Source organism: Athene noctua, chromosome 1, assembly GCF_965140245.1.
Source record: "Athene noctua chromosome 1, bAthNoc1.hap1.1, whole genome shotgun sequence".
In the NCBI taxonomy this organism is placed as follows: domain Eukaryota; kingdom Metazoa; phylum Chordata; class Aves; order Strigiformes; family Strigidae; genus Athene; species Athene noctua.
Genome location: NC_134037.1, coordinates 16,538,730 through 16,565,341, shown reverse-complemented (window position 1 = coordinate 16,565,341; position 26,612 = coordinate 16,538,730). Strand labels below are relative to the sequence as shown.

The 26,612-nt window shown below is 43.4% G+C and overlaps 1 protein-coding gene across 1 annotated transcript; it reads left to right on the top strand.

Annotated features, from left to right (window-relative positions):
• Positions 1-4,722: 4,722 nt before the first annotated feature.
• On the top strand, positions 4,723-25,990 carry TRIB2 (tribbles pseudokinase 2). Its single transcript, XM_074895623.1, has 4 exons — positions 4,723-4,814; positions 5,753-6,171; positions 10,174-10,466; positions 23,635-25,990. Exons 2-4 carry the CDS (start codon positions 5,902-5,904, stop codon positions 24,101-24,103), a joined length of 1,032 nt encoding a protein of 343 aa, XP_074751724.1. The 5' UTR covers positions 4,723-4,814; positions 5,753-5,901; the 3' UTR covers positions 24,104-25,990.
• The last annotated feature ends 622 nt before the right edge of the window (positions 25,991-26,612 follow it).

Genomic DNA, 26,612 nt, shown 5'->3' with positions numbered 1-26,612 from the left:
ACTTAGAAAACCTAATACATTACTGGGATCTGGAACCAGAGACAAACATCCCTGATTCTTGAGCCAGGGACTGCTTTGCCTCCTAGGCAGAACACTCTCCCATACACAGAGATTTGTCCTGCAGACAACTAAGACACTTCTTAGGTCCCAGATGAATAAACATATGAAAGCAAACCTCACAGCACTTCAGTTAACAGCTTTTTTCCTTTACAATTTCTGTACAATATAACAAGAAGGCAACTTGCAGAAATGTTGGACCTGCTTCTCTCTACCTCATTTAACTGGCTTCTGTACATAAATTACTTTGTGGAGGTTTTTCTTTTTTTATTGCACTGTAGTCAGTTGTAAATCTTGCACTGACTTATTCAATAACACCTTTTTTTTTTTATTGTTTGAGTGAAGAATGAAGCCTAAGGCTTGATTCTGACTACAGATATGGCACACAGGTATTTATCCTCACATACTTGGTTGTATCCTTATTGCACACGCATGTAAGCCCCACACGTGCAGTTCATGCAAATGGGTACATTTCTTGTCAAGTTACCTCTTGACAGCAGCTCATTTAATAAAAAACGGGCTCACATACCAAGAGTCAAAATCACACCTCTTTTTAAAGGACAAATGCTTGTCTCCATGTCTTTGAACTGTTGTTCTTGGTGTATGGAAAAAAGACTTGTCCCTTTACTGTCCCATGATTTGTCATTTTGCTTAGTCTTTCTTACTAACATACTAAAGTTCTAGAGTAAATGATTACAAAAAACAATTACAAAAAGTAGAAAAACATATCCAAGTTGGCATGGGGATCCAGCCTTGACAACCAGTGGGGAGGTGCTTGCAAGCATATTTTGAGCTAGCTCCTTGGATTAATTTTGCTAGAACAATACTGTCTTCTCAATATAACAGCTCTCAACACTTAATAGTTGTTTAATGTTCCCAGTAGGCTCAGCTCTCCACTTTGTAAATCAGCAAAAAATAAAATGAAGACCTTTATTTTACCACTTCAAAAATTATCATCCTTTTTGTTCTGGCTTTTGTTTGTATGCTGATAATATATTTTCTGTAAAGGGACAAGGAGCAGACTGACCTGGAAAAGGAAGTCTTTTTTATGTAGAACTGTCTTTGATCACTCACAAGACTTGTGCTCTGATCTAAGCTCATTGACATCAGTGGAAGAAAGACTGCTATTGACTTGGAGGAGAGGGTTGGCTCCTGTCCACACAAAGTCCATATACGCAAAAGCAGTTGAAAAAAGAGAAAACATATTGAAAGTCAGAGTTACAGAAAAGATACTTTCCTTTGCACAAGGTTAGATTTATAACACACGTTTAATATTTTTTTCTTAGTCCCTGACATAGGAAACTCCAATATTACATTTATTGCTGATGTTTAGCTGCAGATAAACCTTGGATACAGAAAAGGGAAGAGCTTGGTGGATACCTTCCACAGCATGAAAATGGAAGGCCTCCTCCGTAGACTCTCCCAGGACACTGAAGAAATCAGAAAAGGGACAATAAGGCTCCAGGGAAACCACCCACCCCCACCCCCCCCACCTCCCCCATGCTGCATTTCCCGCAGGAAGAGCCATTCCAGAGGGGGAACTCAGCACTATAGTAATGGACACGATCATCAAAGAAGTGGATAATTGCAGAGTCTATTTAAAAGATAAAGAAATTTCTAATGAGATTGTGTCTCTTGGTGACAGTTTCCAGACAAAGGTAGATCAGCACAATGAAGTCCAGAGATGAAAAGTCAGCTAATAAACACTCCTGAAAGGAATTCTCCCCAGATCACTTGGGGGAAAAGAAGGCAACCTTCATTCTGACATGTATCAATACCTTCAGAAAGGTCATGAGGAGATCATGATATTTTTGTTGTATGCCATTCTGCTGGCAATTTCTTTGGTACCATTGACTCAGTAACCGGTTTATATTTCATATTCAGAAAATCCCTCTCATTCAAGTGAAAAAATATAACGAAACAATATTTGCCACTACCAACACAGTGTATTTCAAACAAGAGTCTCCAAGTACTGTGAACATAACATTTAGGCTTGGACCAGCCAGTGGCATCCATTCTGGCCAACGTGTTTCTAGTCAAACATCTTTTTCTCGTTTAGTTAATGCCTCCTACACAAGCACGACAGCTATGCAAGACAGGCAGCAGTTAGACAAAACTTCATTGCTGACTTGGTCTTCAGACTTTGATCTCACTTTTAGGACCCAATTCCCTTTCACATCTGACATGTTAAATGCTGACCTTGCTCTACAATTTCAGATGACAGACGTAGACTTAGATCAATAAAAACAGGCATGGGATTATGTACACCTAATACCTCTATGAGATTTATAAATATTTGCTCATTCAGAGTTTATTCCTTTAACATTGGACTGAAATGGTAATATTTTCATCGACATATCTAAGAGCAGAAGCAGTGTTTACTAAGTGTTAGGTTTGGGGGAAGATGCCATAGAAAAGGAAAGTAAAATTATTAAAATACACTGGAAGAGCAAAATTCATCCCATGGATAGATAACTGTGTCATTGCCACTACATGTATCCTTCCATGCCTCTTAAGGTAGATTTAAATCCAGAAACCAAAATTTATAACCTGTTCCTTCCAAACTTAAATATTTACTGCAAGTGTATCCCATTCCACCCTGAATCACTTCTTCAGGTTCTACTAAAAATCAGGAGTTTCCAACTAGAGGCTTAAAATGAACGAAATTTTTCACCCCTTTCTCCTTTCACTCCTTTTATCTGTTGGGCTTGGAGGGTCTGGGTAGCCTTTTCAGAGTTGCTAGGGACTGTGGCTCCAGCTGATGCTGGGTAACTAAGAAAGTTAAACAAAAAACATTGGTCTGAAGAACAAAGGTTGATGCAAGAGCCTAGGTCTCTCATGCTTTGTCATAGTCAGAAGGAGTACACAGGGGCAGAGGAAGGGAGAAATTGTGTAAAAAGCCATCTACTAAGAAAAGAATGTTTGATTTGGATCACAGGATGTGAGACTGGAGAATGTATTGCATAACTTTATGGCTTGTCCTTATTTGCAATGATTCAGTATCCGGCACTGCTCATCCCATTTCTAAAAATGGTATTGAAAAGTTACAGACTATTCAGAGGTGATGGGAATAAGTGAGGAATGGGAGGAAAACACCTTTTCATTTTACAGCAGATAGCAAAGATAGTCTGCAGGCCGTCTTACAAGTTGTTGCACATCACTGGGACATTCACTGGGTCAAATCCCCTCTTCTGCCAGAGGCTCATCTTCTCCATGCCAGACTTAAGATCATGACGATCCCTTCTCGGTCTTATTTATCTTATAACAAGGCACATAGAGCTCCTAGTGTGGGGGACGAGATGGGGCAGGTGCCGAGCTGTGGAGGGAGAGCTACCCACAGCCATTTCTGAAGTCTCCCCTGATGGAAGAATCCTGGCAGCCTCTTTGGAGCCCTGTTGCAAGATGTTTCTCTCTAGCCTAAAGGAGTCACCTCCAGGACAGCATTCTCTATCAATCAGGATTATTTCATAATTAGCATGCTCATTTCTCCCTGCCCCTCAAAACAAGCATTATCCAAACCCACAGGTCCTCAGCCGTAGCCCAGATCAAACCATTTCTGAACCTCCCTTGTGCTGACGTGGGAAATGGGAGCCAAGACACGGCCAGTCCCTTGGCATCACCCTGCAGAGGCTGCAGCTCTAAGAGAGAGCCCTGCTCTCCCCACCACCCTGTTCTCTTCTCACCGTTGCTGGGGTTTTATGGTCTTTATTTATTTATTTTTTTTTTTTTAAGGGGGGTGTGGGTGTGGTTTTTTGTTTGGGGTTTGTATTTTTTGTTGTTTTAAAGGGATTCACAACAAGCACTCAGATAAAAAAACAGGGAGTAAATGCCAAGCTCGTTAGGAGTTCAGGGAGCCGCTCATCAAACTTTAATATACATCCAAATTCCTGTTATTTAAACAATAAAAGCCGAGCGGGTGAAAAAAACTAGCAGACCGCAGTGATGCTGGGCGGGGACAGACCGACCTCATTCATGGCTTTCTCTGTGCAGGGTGAAAGGGTTTACGTTTTCCCTCAGCCGTTTTAATTTGGGGATGAATTAAGACAAGCCTGGAGTCGGGAGAACTCCTCCCACCCGACTGCACCGGGAAGCAACCGCGTCTGCTCCCGTAAGTACGCGGAGACCCACGCTGCCCGGAAAAAAACCGGGTTTCTTCATTGAGAAAAAAAAAGCCCTCCCGGCCTGGGCTCCGGCGCCAGCAGCACATGTCATAACGCACCCGGCATCCGCGCCCGGGCGGTGGGACCGGACGCGTCTGTTAAGGGCGTTTATTCCATTATCAACTATTAGTATTGTTGTTATTATGTATTAATTTGTTCTTGTATTAAAATTAATGAGTTCACATCTCACCCCCAACCGCAAGGGCAATCCCCCGAGAGGCCGGACGTGCCGGAGCTCGGGGGAGCCGCGGCCAACATCGCACCGGTGCGCACTGGCGCACAGGAGGGCCCCCCGGCTGGGCGGGCTGCCCCGGGGCCCCCGGCACGGCCCGGCGGGGCCGCGGAAGGACGCCTCACCTTGTTTACCCCGATGGCGGCTGGCGGCGGGGGGGAGGCGGCGGCGGGCGGCCGGGGCGGGGCGGGGCGGGGCGGGCGGGCGGCCGGGGCGGGGCGCGGCGCGGTGGGCGGCGGGGCCGGGCCGGGCCGGGCCGGGCCGGGGCGGGCGGCGGCGGCGGGGCAGTCAGCCTGCGCGCTGGGCACCGTGCGGGCGTGCGGCGGCCGGCAGCGAGGCACGGAGGCAGCCAGCGTCCCCGCCACGTAAGTAGCCTTTAATACGCCGGGGGGAGACGATGCCTTGCTGAAGGGGAGCGGCGCGGCCATCCCTTTCCTCCCCCTTGTCCTACCTCCAAGGAAAAAGAAAAAAAAAAAAGACTCAAAATCTGTTCCCTGCTTTTTTTTAAAAAAAAACCCGATTCCAGTTTATTCCCCACCTCCGGCCTTTGGCTTCTTGCCCTTCCAGCCCCTGCAGTAAGAAGTCAGCCCCCTTCTCGCCGTGCTGGTTTTTCTTTTCTTTGTGCGTGAAGTACATCAAAACGCCGCGAAGGCGCCGAGCCCCCCCCCCCCGAAAATCCCGCTGCGCAGTGGAACGGTGAAAGCGCTCCTCTCCCCTCGCCCGTGGTTGCACTTTTTGTTCTGTCGAGGCGGCCGCGACAGGGGCAGCGCGTTTCTTTTCGCCGGCGCGGAGCGGTGCGCGCTGCTCTGCCCCGCGTTGCGCGGCCGTTGTCCCTGCCCGCGCGGCCGTTGCGCGGCCCCTTCGCCGGAGCGGCTCTGCCGAGCCTCCCGCCGCGCCGAGCGCTCTTTGTCGGCCCGGCCGCTGCCCGCTCCAAGTTAAATGCTCCCTCGCTATTTCGCGGGGCATTTTCGGAGCGCCCCGGGCGCCAGCGGCGAGGCTCACACGCCATCTACAGCCCGGCGGCGGCAGCGCGGCTCTGCCTCGCCGTAGGAGAGAAAAAGGACGATCCCCGCTGCGCGCAGCGCGTTACCTAACCTTTTGTTTTCGCCCGCGCTGCGCGTCCCGCGGGAGCGGCGGCCGCCCAGGCCCGGCCGCGCCGCTCCGCGCCGCCCGCCCGCCCCCCCCCCCGTCCTTGCCCCGGCACCGGGCGCCGCTGCCCCGCCGCGCTGCTCCGCGCCGCTCCGCGCCCGGCCGCCGGCGGGAACAAAGGGCCGCGGGCTGAGCGCTCTCTCCCTGTGCCCAGGACGCGGCGCTGAGGCTGGTCGCCCGCCGCCGCCGCGCTCCCGCTCCCGCCCCCCCCGGCACACAAAGGCAGCCGCAGCTGGACGGGCGAGGGACCGCGCTCCACGCCAGGGCTCCGGTGCAGCGTCTCGGCCGGTCTTCTCCATACTCATGAACATACAAAGGTCAACCCCTATCACGATAGCACGATATGGGAGACCGCGGAATAAAACCCAGGATTTTGAGGAGCTCTCGTCCATACGGTCCATCGAGCCAAGCCAGAGTTTTAGCCCGAATCTAGGCTCGCCGAGCCCGCCGGAGACCCCGAACTTGTCGCATTGCGTTTCTTGCATCGGGAAATACTTATTGTTGGAGCCTCTCGAGGGAGACCACGTTTTCCGAGCCGTACATCTGCACAGTGGCGAGGAGCTGGTCTGCAAGGTAATACCTCTCCTCCTTGTTCTCCCCCCGGGCTAGCCCGCTGTCGCGCGTGGGTTTCCCGTGTCTTGCAGGAGGACCGAGCACGGTCGTGTAGCTCAATTATTAAACAGTTGAGAAACAAAAGGCAGGGAGGCAGAATTAAAGGCGCATCCTGTAACTTTTCCCTCTCTCTAGACAATGGCCACGTTATAGCCGTGGCCCGGAGCCAGTTCTGCCTCTTACCCGGGAGATACTGTTCTGGAAAGAGCCGTTCTTTAAGTAGGTCTTAACGTGAGTTCAGGTCAGGAGAAAGCCTTATCTTCCCCACTCTCACTTTTCAAAATGGAGTAGGGAATCCCCAGCTAATTTTAAGGTGTTGGGACCTGCTGCCTTCCTCGATTTTTCCGGTCCCTTATTCTGTGAATTGGGGTACGGAAGAGGATGCAGAAGCCGTGGCGGGGGGAGATTGCCATCAGCTTTGTCTTCAAAGGGATATTAAAAAAAAAAATCCACATCGAATTAATCAGCCTGAGTTCCCTCACCGTGGAGGTTGTTTGCAAACAGCATCCTCCCCCATTGCACAACTGAGCAAGAATAAAACCTGCACACCTACGGTTTTTAGAAGAGCAGACAAAATAGCTAACCCACTCTTTGTAGCCAGCCTGCTTTTCTCTGCCTCCTCCCAGTTTGCTCCTACTATTCAAAGGTGAGCTGTGGGAAAAAGAAACCTACATGCATGCACATCTGTGGAGGGATGTCTTTCGCTTTTCGGGCTGAGGGAATATTTTCCTTTGTTCCTAAATTACGATTCTCATTGTCTGTAGTGAGCCAGACTTATGCCCAGCAAACTGAGGCAGTACCCAATAGTAGTTTTTATAACTTCATAGCAAATTGCAACCTTGCAACACATTGCTGCAGTGTTTGTATTGTTCCCAAAATATGGAATTGTGCCATTTGGCCATCTTGGGCAAATTTCTAGTGTCGAACTAACTGTAAAATGGAAAAGTAGACATGTTACAGCTTATTTGTATTCCAGGGATTAATTCCAGTATTGCTGAATGTTTCATACTTTCTCATACTCGATTCATAAGAAGTTGCAGACTAGCCTGTAGCAGGGAAGTGAAAATAATTGCTCCCGTTTGCTATTTGTAAAGATTGGAGTTCAGAGGGCAATTTAAATGTGCTTACTGATTGAGTTATAAAACCTGATGTTGAGGCAACCTAGGACTTTGTGTGATCATTTAGGGGAAAAAAGGGCCCGTGACTTTGCAAAGGACTAATATTGCATGCTGAACTGAATGCTTTGTTACTAAACTGAAACAGAACATGAGAATTTCTAGAATGAAAGCCCTGCTCGTTGCAGTAGTACAGTGCTGCACTCTAGGACATTGGCATCTTTTCATGATATAAACAGAGCCCTCAAAGCTGCTGCTCTGCATGAAATTATAGGTGAACTTGCATAGCAAGTAGTGAAGCGGGGGCTATGCTCTTCTTTGTTTCCTGTTTGGTTTGCAGGATTAAGGCACTGTTTTGATAACAGTATGAACAGCATAACTGCAACTCACAAAGAGCTGAGTTTATTTTTTTTCCTTCCCTTTAAGCTGTATGTTTTTGAGCTGATCCTGACATTTGAATAGTATCAGTTTTTCCATATGTGCGAGGCACTACTTCTAGCTGTGCTCCAAAAATACGATCTTAGCCTGAATTGCTAGTTTGTGAATACGCAGTTGTCAGTCCTGAGCTCATCTTAATTTAATGTGTGCTTTAAAATGCCTGCAGTATCATGACTACTATTCGTCAAGTAGCCTTCCGGCTAAAAGACCTGCTATCTGGTATCTTATTGAAGATGCTGTTAGAGATTGCTTGCAGAAACCTTGGTTTGGATAACAGACACGTAGTGATGATTCTTCAAGATTCATTTGGCTGCACCCACTGACTGTACAGACGCTGTTATTTGCTTCAAGTCTGTGGCATCCAAACAATGGTAACTTCTCACTTCCAATTCCTAGCAAGAACTAAATCAAACTGCAGCTTATTGGACATTTGCTGAATTGAGGCCAGGGATTTTAAAAGCTGGAATACAAAGAAGCCCTTTATAAAAGGTATTCTAGATTGTAGCAGTGTGATGGCACTTCCCATCTCTCTCCTTTCCAACATAGTACCGGTACATATCCAGACCTACTTGTTTAATGTAGTCTGAGAACCACAAAATGTAACTAATTTATATCAGGATAATCTGGTTAGGAGAGAATTTTGGAAAGGCTTTTTTTCACATAAGGGTTTGAGGTATATGAATATTCCCGCTATTATTTTATTTTGTAGCAGCCACTTTGTCGAAGTGCCATTCACTTACATTGTAGTAGTTAAGAGTTCTGAGATTCAAATGTCAATGAATTCTCCCCTGGAATGAATTACACACCAGGGATTTTAGCAACACTCCGTTCCCACCCCAGTTCTGCTTTCCTGGCGCACCTTGTCACCAGAATGCCTCAGTGCTAATGCACCCCCTGTAAAATGTGTTGGATCTGTATGGCAGCCTGTCTTGAAGGTGGTTTTTGCCTGTGCCAGAGTAGTAGCAGCACAGGTATGGAGTGGGGGGAGAAAGAGGTGTGTGAGGAGGGAGTGTCCCGGTTTCTTGGGGCTTGGGCCCTTTTCTGCGGAAGGAGTTTGTTAGGACTATGCTCTGAAGCGTTAAATGACTCAGGTTTTTAAGCCTCAGGTAAATTTTGATTTTGAGCCTCTCTCACTCAGTTTTGAAAGCTTTTAAAAGCTTCAAAGAAAGGGAGATTTGCTTCTAGGAGAGGGTACAAACACCCGTTATTGGAATACAAATACTAGAATACAAAAGGAAGAAAAACAATTGCAGTTTAAGCCAGGTGGTTAGAGACCCATGCCAGTTCTTCATTTTTATGTTCAGTTAGAATGACGCATGACTACCTTAAATTCTTTTTACCAAATTAACAAACCACCCAAGAGTAAGTTACACATTAATCAAATTTTTATGCTGGTGGAAATACTAATCCCTTGCTTTGTAGTACCTCTAGAGCAGTTATAACTAAAAATAAAAATCACTTCTATCAATACTTTGCTCGTATTCTCTTTTAGCACACTGACTTTGGTTATTCTCAATGAAGTCTTTCTTTTTCTTGTAATGTGGGCATTTCTCAATTGACTCAAATACTGATTCATTCGTCATCACTAGATTATAGTAACTTTTTATATTTGGGTTTCCCAGCAGTCTTTCTAATTCTTACAGCTCATTCATAAGATCAGTGATAACATACTTAGTAGTAAAGGGACACTTTGCTTTTAATGGAGCACTTGATTGAAATGCGGAGAGTTCAGGGTGGTTTTGTCTTTGCTTTTTGAAGGATATTTGTCTGCACTCCCAACAGGCAGGGCTATTTGCCGGGTTGTCCTTCTGATCTTATAAACAGCCATTGTAAAACAGACTTTGAAAGTGAAAGTGACTTTGCTGTTTGTCAGAGATGAAAGAAAGGCAGGAAATAAATATGAATAGTGCTAGATGATATTTTAAACCTGAAAATCCTTAAAGCTCTAATGTGATAATAAAATCAAGAGAGAGGCAGGCATGTGGATCAGGCTGTATTTAATATATCCAAAGCTACTGGACATATTCTCTGTGAGTTTATTTGGATGGAAAATAGAAGATAAACATGTTTCCTTCTAAGAGTCCAGCTCCTCTGTGTTGCTGGTCTTCAGAGCTTAATTCAGATTATGTTCTAAATTTGATCAGTTATTAGCTAATGGAACTATTATTGCTACAAGTTTTGAAAACTAGCCTTTCCTGTCAAGGTTACGCGTATGTTCTGTGTGGGGTTATGTAGTCTGTTTTGTCTTGTCCTCAGTGCCGTGAGCTTGTGACATCCTGTTTACATCAGTGCAGCTTCAGCAGTAGCATAAATTGTACTTGGAGATGGTTCTGTTAACAGAATTAGATGTACCATAACTTCACTGTCCTTCATGTCGCTAACCCTGGCTTTACTGTCATTGTTTCTGCAGGTGTTTGATATTGGCTGCTACCAGGAGTTACTAGCACCATGTTTTTGTCTGCCTGCGCATAAAAATATCAACCAAATCACTGAAATAATTCTTGGGGAGACAAAAGCGTATGTGTTCTTTGAAAGGAGCTATGGGGACATGCATTCGTTTGTTCGTACCTGCAAGAAGCTTAAAGAAGAGGAGGCAGCCAAACTCTTCTATCAAATAGCTTCCGCTGTTGCACACTGCCATGATGGTGGACTGGTACTGCGAGATCTCAAGCTGCGAAAGTTTATTTTCAAGGATGAAGAAAGGTAAGAGTCTCCCTTACTTCACAGGTCGGGGTGCCTGAGGTCAGACACTCAGAGTTACAGGATGCTGTGCCCTTTGCTGTTCTGTGCCACTCGTTTGTGGTACACAAGGTGTTACACTTCCTTTATTTTCCTCTGCAACCTGATCATGGGATGGGTGTGCCATTTTACCTTCTGGCTTAGTCTTTGGAGTAAACTAAGTATAGAGTGCTGTTTGCATATATGCCTGGCCTCTGCATCTCCACATGGAGGAGCATCCTGATTCCTGAGGGGGGGATGTCTCCTGGAGGAAGTCTATGTATAGATGTCTGGTGTAGGAGCTCTAGTATCGTAAATGTTGCTGGTGTTTAAAGAGGAAAGAAGCAAAAGATCCACTGTGTTAAAGAGGGTTGGGCCACGTGGTTAGCACTGACAGGTTGGAGGGAAGGGTCACCAGTGCTTTGAAGGACTTGATTTGAGGACAGCTTATTGTTTTCTGTGCTGGAAGGGTTTGGAGGCTGCTTCTGAGAGTATTATGTAGTCATCATACTAAGACTACAACTGCCTTGCTGTGTGGGTGCCTGTTTTTAGTATCAGAGCTGTTGTGGTACTTGGGGAACTACCTTTTTTTTTTTTTTTATTTCCTCCCTGCACACCGTCCTCTCGATAACTGGGTGGTAAATGATTTGGGGAAGAGCATGGGAAGACAGGGAAAGAAATAAAGCTGGATGCTCTGTGTATATTGTTGAAGTGCTATTTCTGATGTGGAGCTATAGCTATACTGTTGTACCTGTGGAAACTTCATATCTCTTTCCTTGTGGTTATCAGTTTTTTGTTACATTACATTATGTATTTGCTTTCAACTCCCACATAAGGCACCAGAGTAATAAATGCTGCTAGAGTAATGTCAGGCTTTCACAGAGGGATGAAATTGGAAGATGGCCATTACGAAAAAAATGAAACTAAATCGGGGCAGAGCCTGCCTTTGTGCTTCTTCATATCTTGGTAAACGATGGGGAGATGTTTCTCCCTTTTAGTTAAATCCTATAAGTTGTCTGAAAGCTTGTTCAAACTGTTGCAGAGTGAAATAGATGATCTGGAGAGCTTTGTTAAAAATAACCAGTGCCTATCAATTCCATTTGGGGCTGTTTGGGGAAGTTAAGCAACAGCTGGGGTACGTAAGTTTTCTACAAGCTCAGTTAAGTCCATGATCTGAGAATTAGAAAAAAACCTAATACACATTTCAGTCCGGAAAGAGAAGTTCCTGGCCTTAAAATAAAAATGACAACCGTCTATCCTGTTGAAAAATTATCTACTTAAATTTTATTACAAGCTGAGTTTTGCAAAATAAACTTCTTTTAATCTCCTTGTGAGTTGAAAAATAAAAAACCCATATTTTCACCTCCTAATTTACTTCAGGCAGTTATCTGCAAAGCAAATATTTATTCCTTATTTTTCTACTGTGGCCCCAATATATATGATTACCCCTTCCTCCTCTTCAGATAAAAAAGCCTAAAATAAAACTAGCCTAATGTCTATTCAGAGAGAAATGCAAAGCAGACAGATGTAAATTGCATTTTCACAACTCTTACTCTGAGTTTAATAATTAAACAACATTACAGCACCTCTGATTCAGATAAGAAGGAAACTTTTATAAAATAATTGAGGGGGCGATTGTTTTCTGTTGTAGTTGATAACATCCTAACATTAAAATGGACTTTTTTTCCTGGAGGTATATGTAAACTTGTGTGGTTTTGCGTGAAAGACAGGACTTGGAAGAGCTGCTTCAAGTGAAGGCAGCATGAGCTCAGAGCAGTGCAGTGGGAGCAGACGTGGGCCTGTGCTGCATACTTTTGAACTCCTACCCTGCCGCTTACTAGGAACTGAATGCAACACAAGGCACAGGGCCAAATCCTTTAGCCACCCAAGAAGAGTGGTGCGTACTATAATAGCAGTGTTTGCCTTTATGAATGTTTTTAATGTAACTGTCATCTGCAAAATCACAGTTACTCACCTTTGAACAGTGTCTTCTAATGATACAGTAATTCACTTTAAAGGTCAAATAGGACTTGCTGGTTATTTTTAAGATAATCATAATGCGGTTTTCATCTGGATGCAATGTTGTTTTGTAAGTAGAGAGGTATTGCAATCCTTTCTCTGCTAAATAAACAGGGATTTATTTATCTGTGAGATGGAAATAGAACTAAACAGCGAGTGTCTTTTTTTCACATGCTCTGATCATCAGACTGTAATCAGTCATCACTTTCAATCTGCTGCTATATTTAGGCTGAAAAATCTTCCTTGTTCTTCCGGGTTCACGGAGGTGTATGTATGCACCCCTCCAAGCTCGCGTCTCCCCGAGGCTGCTGGTGCTGGTGAGGATCTGTGTGCCGAGCAGCCTGCCTTGCAGAAGCTGCTGTCGGCAGCATTGCCTGGGAGATGGGTGCTGCACGATCTTTGATGCTAGTAATGAACCCAAGGAGGAAGAAAAGAGGTGAAAATAATGTTTTGAGAAATGTGTCTGAACCCTGCTGCTGTGTGTCGCCTGTTCTTCAGTGGAGCTCTTTCTTAGTAGTTCTTAACTATTTCTGCAAGTCTGTTTTTCTGCAGTTCACCTTTAGCACCTACTGCTTTGAAACTTCCTCTTCTTGAAGACTCACAGTTTTTATTTTTGTAGAAAAAAACATGGGAAATCCAGCATGCAGGCAACACATGAATGGAAAACTTGCTTTTTTTTCTTGTCTGCTCTTAGCTGAAAGCTGCTAGACTGGAGGAGCCAGAGGGAATGTGAAGGACATATACAGATGTAGTTTCAATCATTTTAAAAAGAAAATAAGTTAAAGCATTTCTTAATACAACACCTTCCATTTATCCTAATGATATCCTGGTAGTTCAATATGAAATCAGAGCTCCTGGAGTTTTGCAGACTGGTGCATACAGCATTGAAACTCTTTTCACCCCATTCCTGTTATCTAAATTACACCTGGAATTTGCAAAGGTTCAGACTCCTGATCCAGCAGTGTCATGAGTGCTCTTTGCTCCTACTGATGTCACTGCTAAGAATGTGTGTTATTGGGATGTTGTGAATTGCAGTAATGAACCAGGAGGTAAGAAAGTGGAAAAAAGTAGTGGTAGTGCTGAGAATTTTGTAGGGGTCCGAATCTTACTAGTGACATTCTCTTGGTAGAGTAGACTGTGATGATGTATTACATCTTACTATTGCATGAGTGTAAATACATCAGCACTGAAAATTAAATCCAAAATTCCACAGTGTGGAAACAAACAAAAACAATTTGTCTGTGTTTCAGGGTACTTCATCTATATCTTCTTTTAATCCTGAACCACAGAAATTTTGAAGATATGGTAAATTGCATTCCATGAAAGTGATGTGTGCTGTTGCCAAGCCCTTAAGGTCTTTTATGATGTTTTTTTGTTTTGTATAAAAGAAGGTTGGGGGGTTGTGTTTTTTTGGTGGAGGTGTGTCTGTGGTTCCATTTGTAAATGATGGGTGAAATAGCCAGTCTTGTGGCATTGAAATTTCAGATTTAAGCTCCTTAAACCTGCAGCTGATCTTGATGAAGCAGAATTTCTAACATTACAGCATGGCTGGAAATGTTTTGTAAGACTGGGTGAGCAAGCAGCAGCACATCCGTTAAATGAGGGCAGTGATTTTCAGAGCACTGAAAATATGGAAAACACTGACTTGGCATGCTGGGTGTCACTGGACTTTCTAAAGTACCTGTAAGATTCTTGAATACTTTAAAAATTGGGTCCTTAAACTTCTAAATAAAGCTTGAATCCAAAACAGTGGAGATGAAGATAAAACGTGGGTTTGTATGTTTTTTGTTTCCATCGGTGTTGGTAAATTTTTGGTCCTGGATATTAAGCCAGGGCAATACCGATGTTGTGGGGCTCTTGCTTTTGATTATTTTTGCTGTGTTCATGTCACGGTATTTACAGTTTTCTTTGTACAACCTGCCCTTGTAGTAGGCCCTGGAGCAGAGCAACTGTGCCCTTCTCCTAACTGGTGTCCCATAATGATGTTTCAGAATGGGCAGGGCTTTCTGGGTTGTGCTAAAAATAGCACTATTCATAGTATATAACTTATAAAGCAGTTCATCAGTCTGATATATAGCAGATGCTTTGAGAAGGAGCCACCTCAAAGATTCAGAATTAAATCAAGCATTTCTGTGTTGGTTGTTCCAATGATTTTCTTAATACAAGAACATTTCTGCTGTCAGGGGATTATTAATTTCTTTAGTGCATTTTTAAGCCTTTAATTATATTAAAATATTAGCTGTCGTAATATTTGAAGCTTAAAGACCTTGTACATTCATCATACTGGTTGAAGGGAAAATTAAAATAATTTTGGTATTTAGATATTGTAATTTTCCGGTATTCTTTGAGTAAATATGAGGCAGGTAGGATTCAATAAAAATAAATGGAATTTGACACTTTTTACTCTGCGCCAGGGGAATGCAGCCAGTACAATACAGTAATTTAGAAAGCCCGTGTTAGCATAACGTATTTATTTGGTGCTCTTTGTTTTTTTCTTTTTTTCCTTTAGAATTTCTCATCTTTGACTGGATGATGCTTTAAGGTGACCTAGTTATGTTATTTGCAATCCTAGTGATACAAAAGCAATCCCACAAAACGATAGAGAATGGTTTTCCAAGTAGACCTTTCATTTTCTTAAAAGTTAGTAGTAAGTTTCCTCCCCAGTATTTGTCAAATTGTAATGTGGTCAGCTGCTTTTCCTCATTGTGTTAGAACTTGGTGCTTTACTTACAGTTCCATAGAGAAGATGTAAGTTAATGCTTTCCCTGAGTCCTAGAGAGTCCTAAAGTGGAAGAAAATCAATCAAGCAAAATAGGAATGCTCTTTAAATACCAGAAGATATACAAAAAAACCCAGTCTTCATCTGTTTTGTCATTTAAGCACTACACAATACCCTGAATGGGGCCACAGGGCCAAAGAGCACAATCTCTTCAATAGTGGAGAATCACAGATCAGATTTCAACCCAGAAATTATTCCTAGAATATGCGGAGGAAGGCAAATTTCTTCACAAGCAGCAAATCTCTGCTGTCAGTCTTAGGATAGAGGATGAAGCAGTTGCACAACTGTTTTCTACAGAAGGGTTCGTGCTTCCTTTTGCTTTCATGTGGTTTGGTTACTAAGCCTTTGTTTTCTCCCAGTGTTCCTGGGAGCAGCACACTTTGGATTTGTTGGGTACGCGGTACCCTTCCCAGTGGGTCGCAGGAGGCTATCTACAGATGTTGAACATCACACCAGCCCTGTGAAGTGCTTAAATCTCCTGAGGGCCTATACGGTCATAGAGGTTAAGTGCTACACCTAAGTGCATAAACAAAAGCAAAACCCAGGAAAAAGTTGGCTGCTGGCTGGCCTGGGCATGAGAATGGGGACCTCCAGTGGACCTTGAGTCAACTCAAGGCCCTTCAGTGAGACCATGAATGGTGAGAGCCTTTGCTGTTAGTACCCAACTCTGAAGTTTGCAGAAGGCTTTACCCATGGACTGTGCTGTCTTCTGGTATTTGGCTCATTGTTGGACTTGTATATATTCTTCAATCTTTCTTCAGTCTTTCCCCCTTTGCAGCCTCATCTACTAGCTCTGCTGAAGAGTGGTGTTGAGGTGCAGCCCTGTGCCATGCTTAGAGGAGGAGGAGAGCCCTGCCTGGGGACCTAAAGGCTGGGCTGTACTGCTGCAGGTTGTTTCCATGTCCTGCCAGACCTTGCCAGCCAGGAGGTCTGACTTTCCAAGAGGTGCCTTTGTCTGAATGCTGCATTACATGTTGGCTGTAATGTCAGACATGGTTGGCATGGTTGTGTGCCCAACATGAGATGCCCGTCACGGGATTGATCTCCCTGATGATAGGTGCTTTGCAGTCCTGGGAAACAGATGTCTCTTGAGACATCTTGCATTAAGTGTTCAACAGCTGGTCATTTTGAAGACTTGAAAACCTCCATTCATAGTGTTGGTGCAAAATATCCATGTTGACTTTTGAGTGGAGACTGAAGATTTCTGTGGACCTCTGCTGGGGGTGAGGAGGGGAGGCAGGGAGCCCAGCTAGCGTCAGCTGCAGTAGACTGTTATGGTGGAATTCTTCTGCTGCCTTTTCTTCTAGTTATCCTTGCTATCACACTGTGAGATTTCTTCAGGCTTGGGAGGGAGAGGAAAGGTTGAAATTGTAAACAGGAGCCAACCTGGGGCATATTTAGTCTTAAGCACCCGCTTTTCAGTAGATTTGTACTCCTTGGAGACAGGTTTACAGACATCTAAACAAAAGGTTTCCAGTGGGGTTGTGAAATAATGGCATTGCTTTAGAGGGGCACCCACTTCACGCTCACAAAATGTAATGCTTTTTTCACAACATGCAGTTATGTTAACAAAATAAAATCTTGATCTCCTTTTCCTATGGAGCTTCACCATGCATTGTATAAAAAGACCTAGAAAAGATGGTGAACACAGTATACAGCTGCCAGCAGAGCCTTTTAAAACTCTGACCTTCTATGTGATCTAAAAAGGTAAAAGTGAGGTTAAGTAGCTGCTCTGAGCCAGATGCTTATCAAATACTGGACTCCTCTCAGTATTGTAACTGAACCCCTCTATGGAAGGGTCTGCATTGAATTTCAGAGCCTGCACCCCAACACACATCACTACCTACCTACTTTTTGGGGAATGTGTTGTCTCCTTAGACAATAAGGGCATGGAAGAAATGAAGTGTATGGTGTACAGGACAGGCTGTTCCCAGCAATCCTATTTGAGTGTTGTAAAGTTGAGGTCTTTGGGGTCCCAGCCTTTCCTGGAGGTGTGCAAGAGGGTGGTCTCAAGCATTTTTTAAAGTGGAATTCTGTAGAAAATAAACCAGCTTGAAACAAGTTAAAAGCCCTAAGTTGCTGGGCCCTGCACATCAGGAAGAGGGTGCGGGGCAGGGCTGAGTGTGCTTGTAGCATCCTTTTGGAGGAAGGGTGGAGGATATGTAATTTTTAGAGGCTTCCTTATTCTGCGGAAGTACCAGTGAGGGAATCTTCCCTTAGGAACAAGATTCATTCTGTAAACCTGTGCTGCCTGCAAGTCCCAGTTGTCTTTCGAAACATATCCTTGAGCCTGTTTCATTATGCAAGAGACGGTTTGTCTGGCAGCCTTTGTGCACGGTTTGGTTTTTTTTCCCCCCCTGAAGTTGTGTAGGATGTTGTGCAGTGAACTCCTAGGCTGTGTGCTGTTATGCACTGGAAGGGATCTTACACTAAAAGGAGCAGGATTTAAATTGATGGCATAACATTTCCCCTCTGATCTTGTGTGCCTCACCACCCCCGGAGGAGATCGGGTAGTTCTGAGTTCAGAATGAGTCTTTGCACCAAGCTGCAAATCATCTGCACAGGGTTCATTAGCCACCTTCCCCATCTCACTGTCTCCACAACAGCAGCATAGTTCTGCATTATTTAGGAGAGATTCCCTTAGTTTTTGGTTTTTTTTAAATAATCAATTAGCAAAAGATAACTGTTTTCAGTGTCGAGCTACCCTTTTATTTTTTTTTCTGTCCTTGTGACTCTGATGGCATGATTGCATTTGTGCTGGTCCCAGCTTTATGATGGGGTGCTAGCAACTGACCTGGATTAAATGACCTGTAAATTATTGGCCACAGAGGAGCAATCCCTGATCTACTGGGCAGTTGATGGCTTCAGTGCTCTACCTAGGGAAAGGCTTTCCTGGCCTCAGTCAGAGAAATGTTGAAATATGAGATAGCATTGCTTGGGTGCTTTCATTTTTTATATGTAGGAGGGAACATTGTGAGGCACTTCTTCCCTTTAGAAGTTGCCACTTTATATTTACCTGCAGTCTTATTAATAAAATCGCAATTCAGATAGTGATGACAGTGGTTTTCTGATCTGTGGAAGCATGAAGTTGCTATATAGAATCTGTAAATCTGGATCATCTAATTTTGACCTAACCTGAATAGCAAGTGGATGGTGTACCTGGAGTATTCATAGCAGGATGGCTTCTTCCATCTTCTCCCAAAGCAGCTGATCTGGGGGATGATGCTGCACTAAAATTGTGGGTCTGGTCTGCAGTTAGTGTTTCCAAAATGGTAACGGTGGCTCAGCTGTGGTTCAGGTGTTACTTCCCACACAGATGGCTTCAGGGACAGACTAGAAGCAACTGCTTTCATTGATTCCAGCATGGGCTCCTTTACTACTGACTGTTTATTCATTGCACTGGAGATATTTTCCTCTGAAACACTCAGACTTTCAGTCAGTATTTCTGCTTTAAATGAATGTTCCAGGTTTTTTTTTTTCTTTTTTTTTTTTTTTTCTTCTGCTTTATGAGCTTAGAGCCCTCTGAATAATTCCACTGATTTTGGTATGGAAATTGTGTTTGCTTTTGGAGAGCAAGTGTGAATACCGGGTTCTTACAGCCCTGGCTTTGGTGTCAAAAGGCAGGATAGCAGTTTGCCAGTAGCCCCTAAGCTCTGCAGAGTGGAATAATGCGAATCACTCTGAAAAAAGTGTGGGATGTGCAACAAAGCCATTGGGTGCTAACTCAGGAGGTTGCATTGAAGAATCTTCTGGAAGACATTTAATTGATTAGGTTTTGTTACATTACTGAAGAGCAAAGTCTGAATGCAGTCAAGTAATGAATGGCATATTGATAAGAAATTCAGAGTGGTATTGTTTTTCATGGGTTTCCCTGACGGTTTCTATGGGGACAAAGACGCATTTCCCGTCTGAGTACTGCTGCTGCCCTCTGATTGCACTTCTGTGGTTTCATTCACCAGTAATGGGAAAGCATTCATAGGCAGAATAGCTTCCCCTTTTTAAATAGCCATGATTCAGGGTTGTATTTTTTTTTTAATGCATTAGACTAATGCAGTGTTTTATCAATGATCTGATAGATGCATAATGCTCCTTTTCCAAGTGCTTATTCAGGGTCTGCATTAAAACTTGAAATTATGTACAGTAATTACGTAAGCCTTGACAAAAGTCTTTGTTGCCTACAGTATGTGTACAAAGTGATTCTCATCCGGCTTTGGCAGTAGCTTACATTTGAACTTTAGGGATTAATTTTGTTGCAACCATTTGAATGGTCGAACTCGAATGCTGATGCTTTTGGAAAACTTGTTTTCTCTTGTGGGGGTCCTTCAGTTGACTAATGTGAGTTAATTATTTAGAGAATGAGAGTTTTTTAAAATGTGACTTGTAAAAAAAGAAGAGAATTATTTTTGTTTGTCCTTTTTCTGCTATGTGATGGGAGGCATTTCAAAGCTGATTGTGATTTCACATCTCAGTGTTTGGTTTTGAGTCTGCCCCTTGCCTGCCAAGTGTTGAATATAGGGTTGTCTGGTTACTCTGCAATTGGATGCACTCCCCACTCTTTGCAGTATTCTGTATTCTCAGAAACTACTTGTGATTTTGAGGGTCTGTTTGTTGTTGTTGGCTTTTATTCTTTTTCCTGGATATTTGATTTCAGTGCTTCCTCTGAGAGTGTGTGGGGGAGAGAAAAATTGCTTCTCATCCAGCGTGTCTCTGCGTTTCTGTGTATTTAGACTCCCTTCTTTCCTGTTCCCCTCCAACCCCCCTGAAAAAAGCTCTCCGGCTTGCAGAAAACAGAGCTCTTTTAGGGAATGCTTGAAATGTGAAGGAAGGGAGGGCGAGCCAGAGCTGGAAGCTGTTTCTTGCAGAGATGGGGTGCCGTGTGCTGGGAAATAGCAGCTCCTGAGCCAGGCTGATCCTTTTTGATTGCTTGAAAAAACGTGAAATGACTGTAAAAAGGGGAGCGAGACTTGCCATTTGCACCTGCATATTACCCGACTGTATTACGGTTACAGACTGTGTGCTGTATGCGAGGCTGAGGTACATGAAGTCATCTGTCATGGGTGAAAACAGGCTGGGGTGGGTCTCCCCAGCCCCGGTGCTGGCTTGCAGTGAGGGGTGCTGGCAGAGCTGAGCCAGAGCCCTTGGCAGCGAAAGCTCGCGCGTGCTTCTGTGCACTGGCTGCGCCAAGCGGACAGGCTGCTGCTGTGCCGGCGAGCCCTTCCCTTACTCCTGCCTTCTCCTTGCTGTAAGGATGGAAAACCTGCGTTGTCACCGTCTGCAATGACATCCAACCTTAGAAATGAAACAGGAACACCCGAGTTGCTTCTGGTGGAAATTGGGAGGGGGAGGGAGTCACGCTGAGGCTGTGTACCTGGCAGTACGTGCTCAAGAGATGCAGTTTGTGAGGGGAATGCGTACCTGCGCGGAGTGGCGTGTCCAGGCTGCACTGTAGCACGGTCTGGTTGCGGAGCAGCCATTTCAACCACCTGCACCTTACGCGTCAGGGTGCTACTGGTTGAGGGTTTGGGGGCAGGCAAGGAAGGAGGAGGAGGAGAACTGAAGGTTGTGTTTTTGTTTAATTTGGGACCTTTTGTTTCCTCAAAGCCTGTCAACTCAGCAGGATAAAAAACCTGTTTTGAGTGTTTGCTTCATTTGGCTATGGCTTATGGAGGAGCAGGCAGATAAGGGCCAGCTGTTGTTCCATTTGCTTGCTTAAACAAAACCCGCTGTAGCATGCATGGCGGGCTGCACCCTGCAGCACCTTGCAAGAAAAGCAAGGCTGGGATAAGGCTTTTGTATGCTGCTTCTGTTTTATTATCAAGAAATTATTTCTCCTGTTGGAGAAAAAGATTATTTTTTTGATACATCTTGCAGTCTCCTCTTCATGGTTTTGTACCATGTCCATTGTAGAAAATAAGAGAGAATTCCAATAATTTTCTGTAATATAGAAGCTTCTCGTTGAACTGTATCTCTAAATTCTTTGGCAACTCTCAGAAATGTAAAATAGGGTGGGAGAGTAAACAGCGTTTCCCTGTGCTGTTGACACTGAGATGGCAGAAGAGTGTGTGTGTGGGGTGAATTCCCTTCTGTAAGTTGTTTATAAATAGCATGCTCTGCCCCGCTCCCGGTGTGTGTGTTCTGCTTCTGTTAGCTTGCAGGAGTGAGTCGATGCTTTCCTGTCTGGCAGTTCAGTGACTTAATGCATGTTTGAGTAGCTGGCCTCACCGTTTTATTGCTACACACACTTTTCAATGGAAAAACTGAGGTGGGCAATGCAAATGGAACCACAACTCATGTCCCTGCCTTCCCTTTTCATTTCCTCCTCTGTTCTCCACCTGCCTTGATGTGGTTTTTTTTCCTCTGGGCGTTTCTCCTCACTGCTCTTCCTATGCTGTGCAGGTGCAGGAACATGTCGAAGCTGAGCATCGTGAAAGGGCTCTTCTCCAGTCTTTCTCCTGTTTTGGACCCTCTGAGCTGTGAACAGAGGGAAATTGCTGTGGTCTTGATAATTGTAGTTACATTTCTCCTTGCAGCCAGCTTCCTGTGTGAGGTATTGCTGCTGTAAAGTATTGTTTGAGTGATAATGAAGGGGTTGTCCGTCACCGGGAGAAGTGCTGTTAGGCTGGAAATGGGTAATTAATCAGGAAGCAGGTGTGTTGAGCAAACCCTATCAGCATTCGAACTGGAGGAGAAAACACTGGCCTGTTTAAGGAGAGAAGGAGCTGCCTTGACACACTGCTTGGGAGCCAGGTATACTGAATTCTGTATTTATGACTTCTTGATTCGAGGCACGTTGCCAAAGGGGCTTTCACCTCTGCTAGTAAACGTCTCTAGCTGTTGAAAAGGTCCAAGTGTCATTATGAGAGTTTATGGCACCGTTGCCGCTGGAGTACTCCACAGAGTAAAATGCTCTTCTGTTGGTTCAGAGAAGATAGCACTGAGCTGCCCTGGAACCAAGTCTAAGCCAAAACTGGCCCAGCTGTCTTTTGCAGCTCAAGCCCAAGCAGTGTTGTCTTCAGTAAACATTTAAGAAACAGGGCTCTCCTTGTCTTTTTTAATGCCTGTTAAATGATGTGCTTTAGTCAAGAAAAGCAAGTTGTGCTTTCTGGGATGAAGTTCAGTCCCTGCCTGTGAATGTCTGTGGTATGGGAACATGGCCATGACACAGGGCTAAGAGTGATGATGCAGACCACTGAGGTTGAGAGACGAGGACAGTAATATCCGGAGTTGAGTTATGATCCTGAGATGCTGAAAAGAAAGTCTGTGCAAGGGCTAGGTCACTCTTCCATGCACTGGACAAGTCATGTCACATTGTAGTGATTCTGCTCTCAAAACCAACCATTGCTGGCAGATAATCTAAAGAGTAGTTGCTAATCCTTTTGGATGCCTTTAACAGGGACAGATTTTTAAATATAGTTACGGATGCTAGCAGTGAGAATTAAAAGGAAAGAAAGGTTATGTTCATCTAGTGCTGAGGCAAGCAACTCGGCATCTTTTTTTCTTCTCCTGTGAGATATCCATAAGGGAAGAAAATTCTCTTGCAGAGATAATTACTGCAGCACAATGACAAGTTCACAGTGCTTGGCAGGTGAATAGGAGTTTACAGTCTAGATAAGGCATCCCTGTCATCTCTCTGAAAGCCCTTTGCTAGGCTCTCTGTTCATTCCAACATGAGAAGCTCCTCTGGTTCAGCTGGGGAGATAAGCTTGCTGTTAATCTTGGTGGCATTCAGCTCACCTGATCTCCCTTTGCCCGAAGGTCTATTTAGAAAGACTGAAATCTGTTAAAAGTTGCTTTTCCTTAATGCTGGGATACAAAAAAATTTTGGTGGGTCAGAGGGATTATTTAGGCTCAGAGGAACCATTTTATTCCTCCTGAACCTTGTGAAATTACAGGTGCAGGTAACTGCCACACCAATGTGAAATTGTCAAAATAACCTTGTCTACTTAGGGCTAAGCTTGTATTTGGGCATGGTGCAGCCAACACAGAAAGAATTTTGAGGTTTATCTTCTTTTGGAATTCATGTCTATGTACAATTTACCAAACACACGAATATGGCAATTACTTTTATCTTTTTAAGACTTTACTAATGAGCTTACTGGACATAACTGTATTTAAAAATCTTGTAGTTGTGTGTGTGGCAATAGCCCCTATATGTCCCTAATATCTCTGACCGGTATAGAAGAGACAGTATCAATAATCTGTGAGAAGTGCTGTGAGTAGGTTTTTTAAACTGATGCACTTAAGTGATTGTTGAATTTTGTAGAGTATTACTATTATAAACACATAATTTTAATGGCCAGGAATTTGTGTTTTGATGTTTGCTTACCTTGATGGTTTTGGTTTTTTTGCCCACAGGACTAGAGTGAAATTGGAAAGCCTAGAAGATGCTTATATTTTAAGAGGAAATGATGACTCTCTCTCTGATAAGCATGGATGCCCAGCCTATGTGAGTCCAGAGATCTTGAACACAAATGGCAGCTACTCTGGCAAAGCAGCGGACGTATGGAGTCTAGGTGTCATGCTTTATACCATGCTAGTTGGACGCTATCCTTTCCATGACATTGAGCCCAGTTCCCTCTTCAGCAAGATCCGTCGTGGGCAGTTTAACATTCCAGAAACTCTATCCCCTAAGGCAAAATGCCTCATACGTAGCATACTGCGTCGGGAGCCATCGGAAAGGCTGACTTCACAGGAAATTCTGGACCATCCATGGTTTTCTACAGATTTTAATGTATCAAATTCAGGATATGGTGCTAAGGAAGTATCAGATCAGCTGGTGCCTGATGTCAACATGGAAGAAGACTTGGACCCATTCTTTAACTGAGCACACAGACTGGTGTTCAGAAGGTACACAACCTGGAGATGGACACATGAAGGAGCCCTTCCTGACCGTGTTAAATCACATCCTGCATCAGCCTAGCTTGGTAGCAAAAGACACTCAGAGGTCCTCCGATTGAGAAGGAACCTCCACATGGAGCTAATATAACAAATGTAGCATGGGGACAGATTGGGGGGGGGGGGAGCTTGCTATCAGGTTAGATTGATTTGGAGGAGAAAAGGCAGCATGGAGCAATTGTAGCTTCTCACCTTTTTGGAGCCAAGGAGACTGCACATGCCAATTCTGGTGCAGCTGTATCACTCCTGTTTCTGTTCCATTAAAAATAGTGGTAACTCACGACAAATAGAAACTTTTTTGCCTCAGCTCACATCTTGGCATCGCACTGTTAGATATTTAACTTCAGCCATTATTCAGGGAAAGTACAATTGGCTAACACTTTTTTTAATCGGATGTCTAATAATTAATGGGATTAATTTAAGAAAAAAATTAGGTGCACAAAGACGGACATGAAAAGTGGGTGCTAAAAACAAACAAAATTTCAGTTCATGTCTCTTGATAGCTATTTTCAACTCATTTCTTCTAAATAAACTACTTAATATTCTTGTCAGGAAATGACATTTTAATGCTTTGTTCCCTTAAGGGGAAGTAACTGTCATTTAACAAGCTGTTCTGTTTTGTGTCAAATGGTTTGTTGCAGGAAGCTATTATAACTCGAACTTCCAGATGCATTACTGCTATAATAGGGGGAAAAAAAAAAAAAAAAGAAGAAAACTGTATAACTTTTTTTTTTCAAAGATATGAGATACTGGCTTCCATATCTGCCATGCTGCACATATATGACTAGAGAGGGCAGAAAGCCCTTAATCGTGTCTTTATCTGAGAACTGATCTCTTCTTTAACTGACTGGCCCACATGTAAATAGAGGGCTCTTTATTATTGAAGAAGAGTATTATGGTTTTTTTTCTTTGAATTCCTCTCAACTTGGGAAAATAATTGTTTGGGTTTGATTTTTGTTTATGTCCAGAATAAGAAATAAGAGGGTATTAATAAGCTGAACATTTATATTACAGATATTCCTCTTGAAACATACACAGTAATATGCACCTTTTGTATTGTCAAGACTTATTCTATTTATTGAAGAAAATGTCACAGTAGTGATGTATTAAGCCAGTACTTCAATTACGGGTTGACTTGGGATGACATGTTACATGCTGTAGTTAACACACTTCTTTTCTGTTCAGGTATTTCTGTCCCTAAATAACTTTTTATTTAGCTTCTTTTTCTAGATAGCTTTATTTGATTTAGACTGGCAAATGTTTTTATTACTGCTTTTATATTGCTGTATGATATTGAAATCTCTTGGCATAAATATTTGTGTTTCCAGTACCTCAGTTGTTCTGATATTACTGCCTGTATACGTTTTGTGAAGTGGTCATGTTTTTTGGGTAGGTACATGTGGACTCTGTAGTATGTAAATGTTACTTGAATTTGTGCTTAATTATAGTATGTGGCATGTGCGTACAGCTACTTGGCATTTGACGTATGGATGCTATTTGCCTGCCTTGCAGGAAAGTTATGGTCCCACTCTCAAGAGGATGTTTCACAGTTCTTTATCAAGAGACAAAGCTAGCTGCAGCTGACCTGCCTTGGTTCTATTTTGGTAACTAAGAATATAAAGGAGTAATGTTTTTACACTCTGAAGATGGTGCTGTGTCAAGAAGGACTTTTTTTTATTTTATAAGTACCTTATAGGAGGAAAGATTGGTGATGTGCATGGTGGGGTTTTACTGCCTCTGGTGCTTTGTCATGTATTTGGTTTAATGTTTTTGTCCTAATCTCTTCAATAAATAAAATTGTGCATATTTAACTAAACTTTAGTGGTGAACGATGTTCTTGCTGAATGTCTGAGGTGTTGCAGGAGTCTGCTCCATTAGGATCATTTAACTGGTATTTTTTGTCCTGCTAACAAGCTCTTTCCAGACCTGTGAGCTGAGAAAGCTTAGCACTTACATATTTACAGGGTAACACTGTAAGCCTTTTCATCAAAAATTTTACAGTTTGTTATGAATGAAACTGGTTTTTATTTTGTTTATTTTCTTTTTGCTTGTCCCTACCACTTATCATGAAGCCCATTTACCTTTTTCAAGTAGGATATTGAAATACAGTGAGAACTATGGGCTTTTTTGGTGATGGGAGGCTCTTTGGCTGGAGAGATACCAAAATGGAACAAGTTGGCATTTTCACTTTCAAAAGACCGAGAGAAATGTGCATCTTGCATTTGCACCTCAGTTCCAGAAGGATGGATCTGAAATAGCACCTCCTTATTTACTGTCTTTTATTTAAGGCTAGATTCTGTTTCTGTCATTCATCTTGGATAATAATTAGTAGATGCAGGTAGTGAGATCACGTAGAAGTGCAGTATTAATGTGCTTGGTGAACATGAGGCAGGACAGATGAATCCTGGTCCATTAAGAAAAGACCATTTGAATTGGGC

Bases quoted from the DNA above. Each gene is read 5' to 3' on its own strand.
- TRIB2 (XM_074895623.1), top strand. From the start codon at position 5,902: ATGAACATACAAAGGTCAACCCCTATCACGATAGCACGATATGGGAGA. The intron at 6,172-10,173 runs GTAATACCTCTC...TTGTTTCTGCAG, and splicing joins GCGAGGAGCTGGTCTGCAAG to GTGTTTGATATTGGCTGCTA. The intron at 10,467-23,634 runs GTAAGAGTCTCC...TTTTGCCCACAG, and splicing joins ATTTTCAAGGATGAAGAAAG to GACTAGAGTGAAATTGGAAA.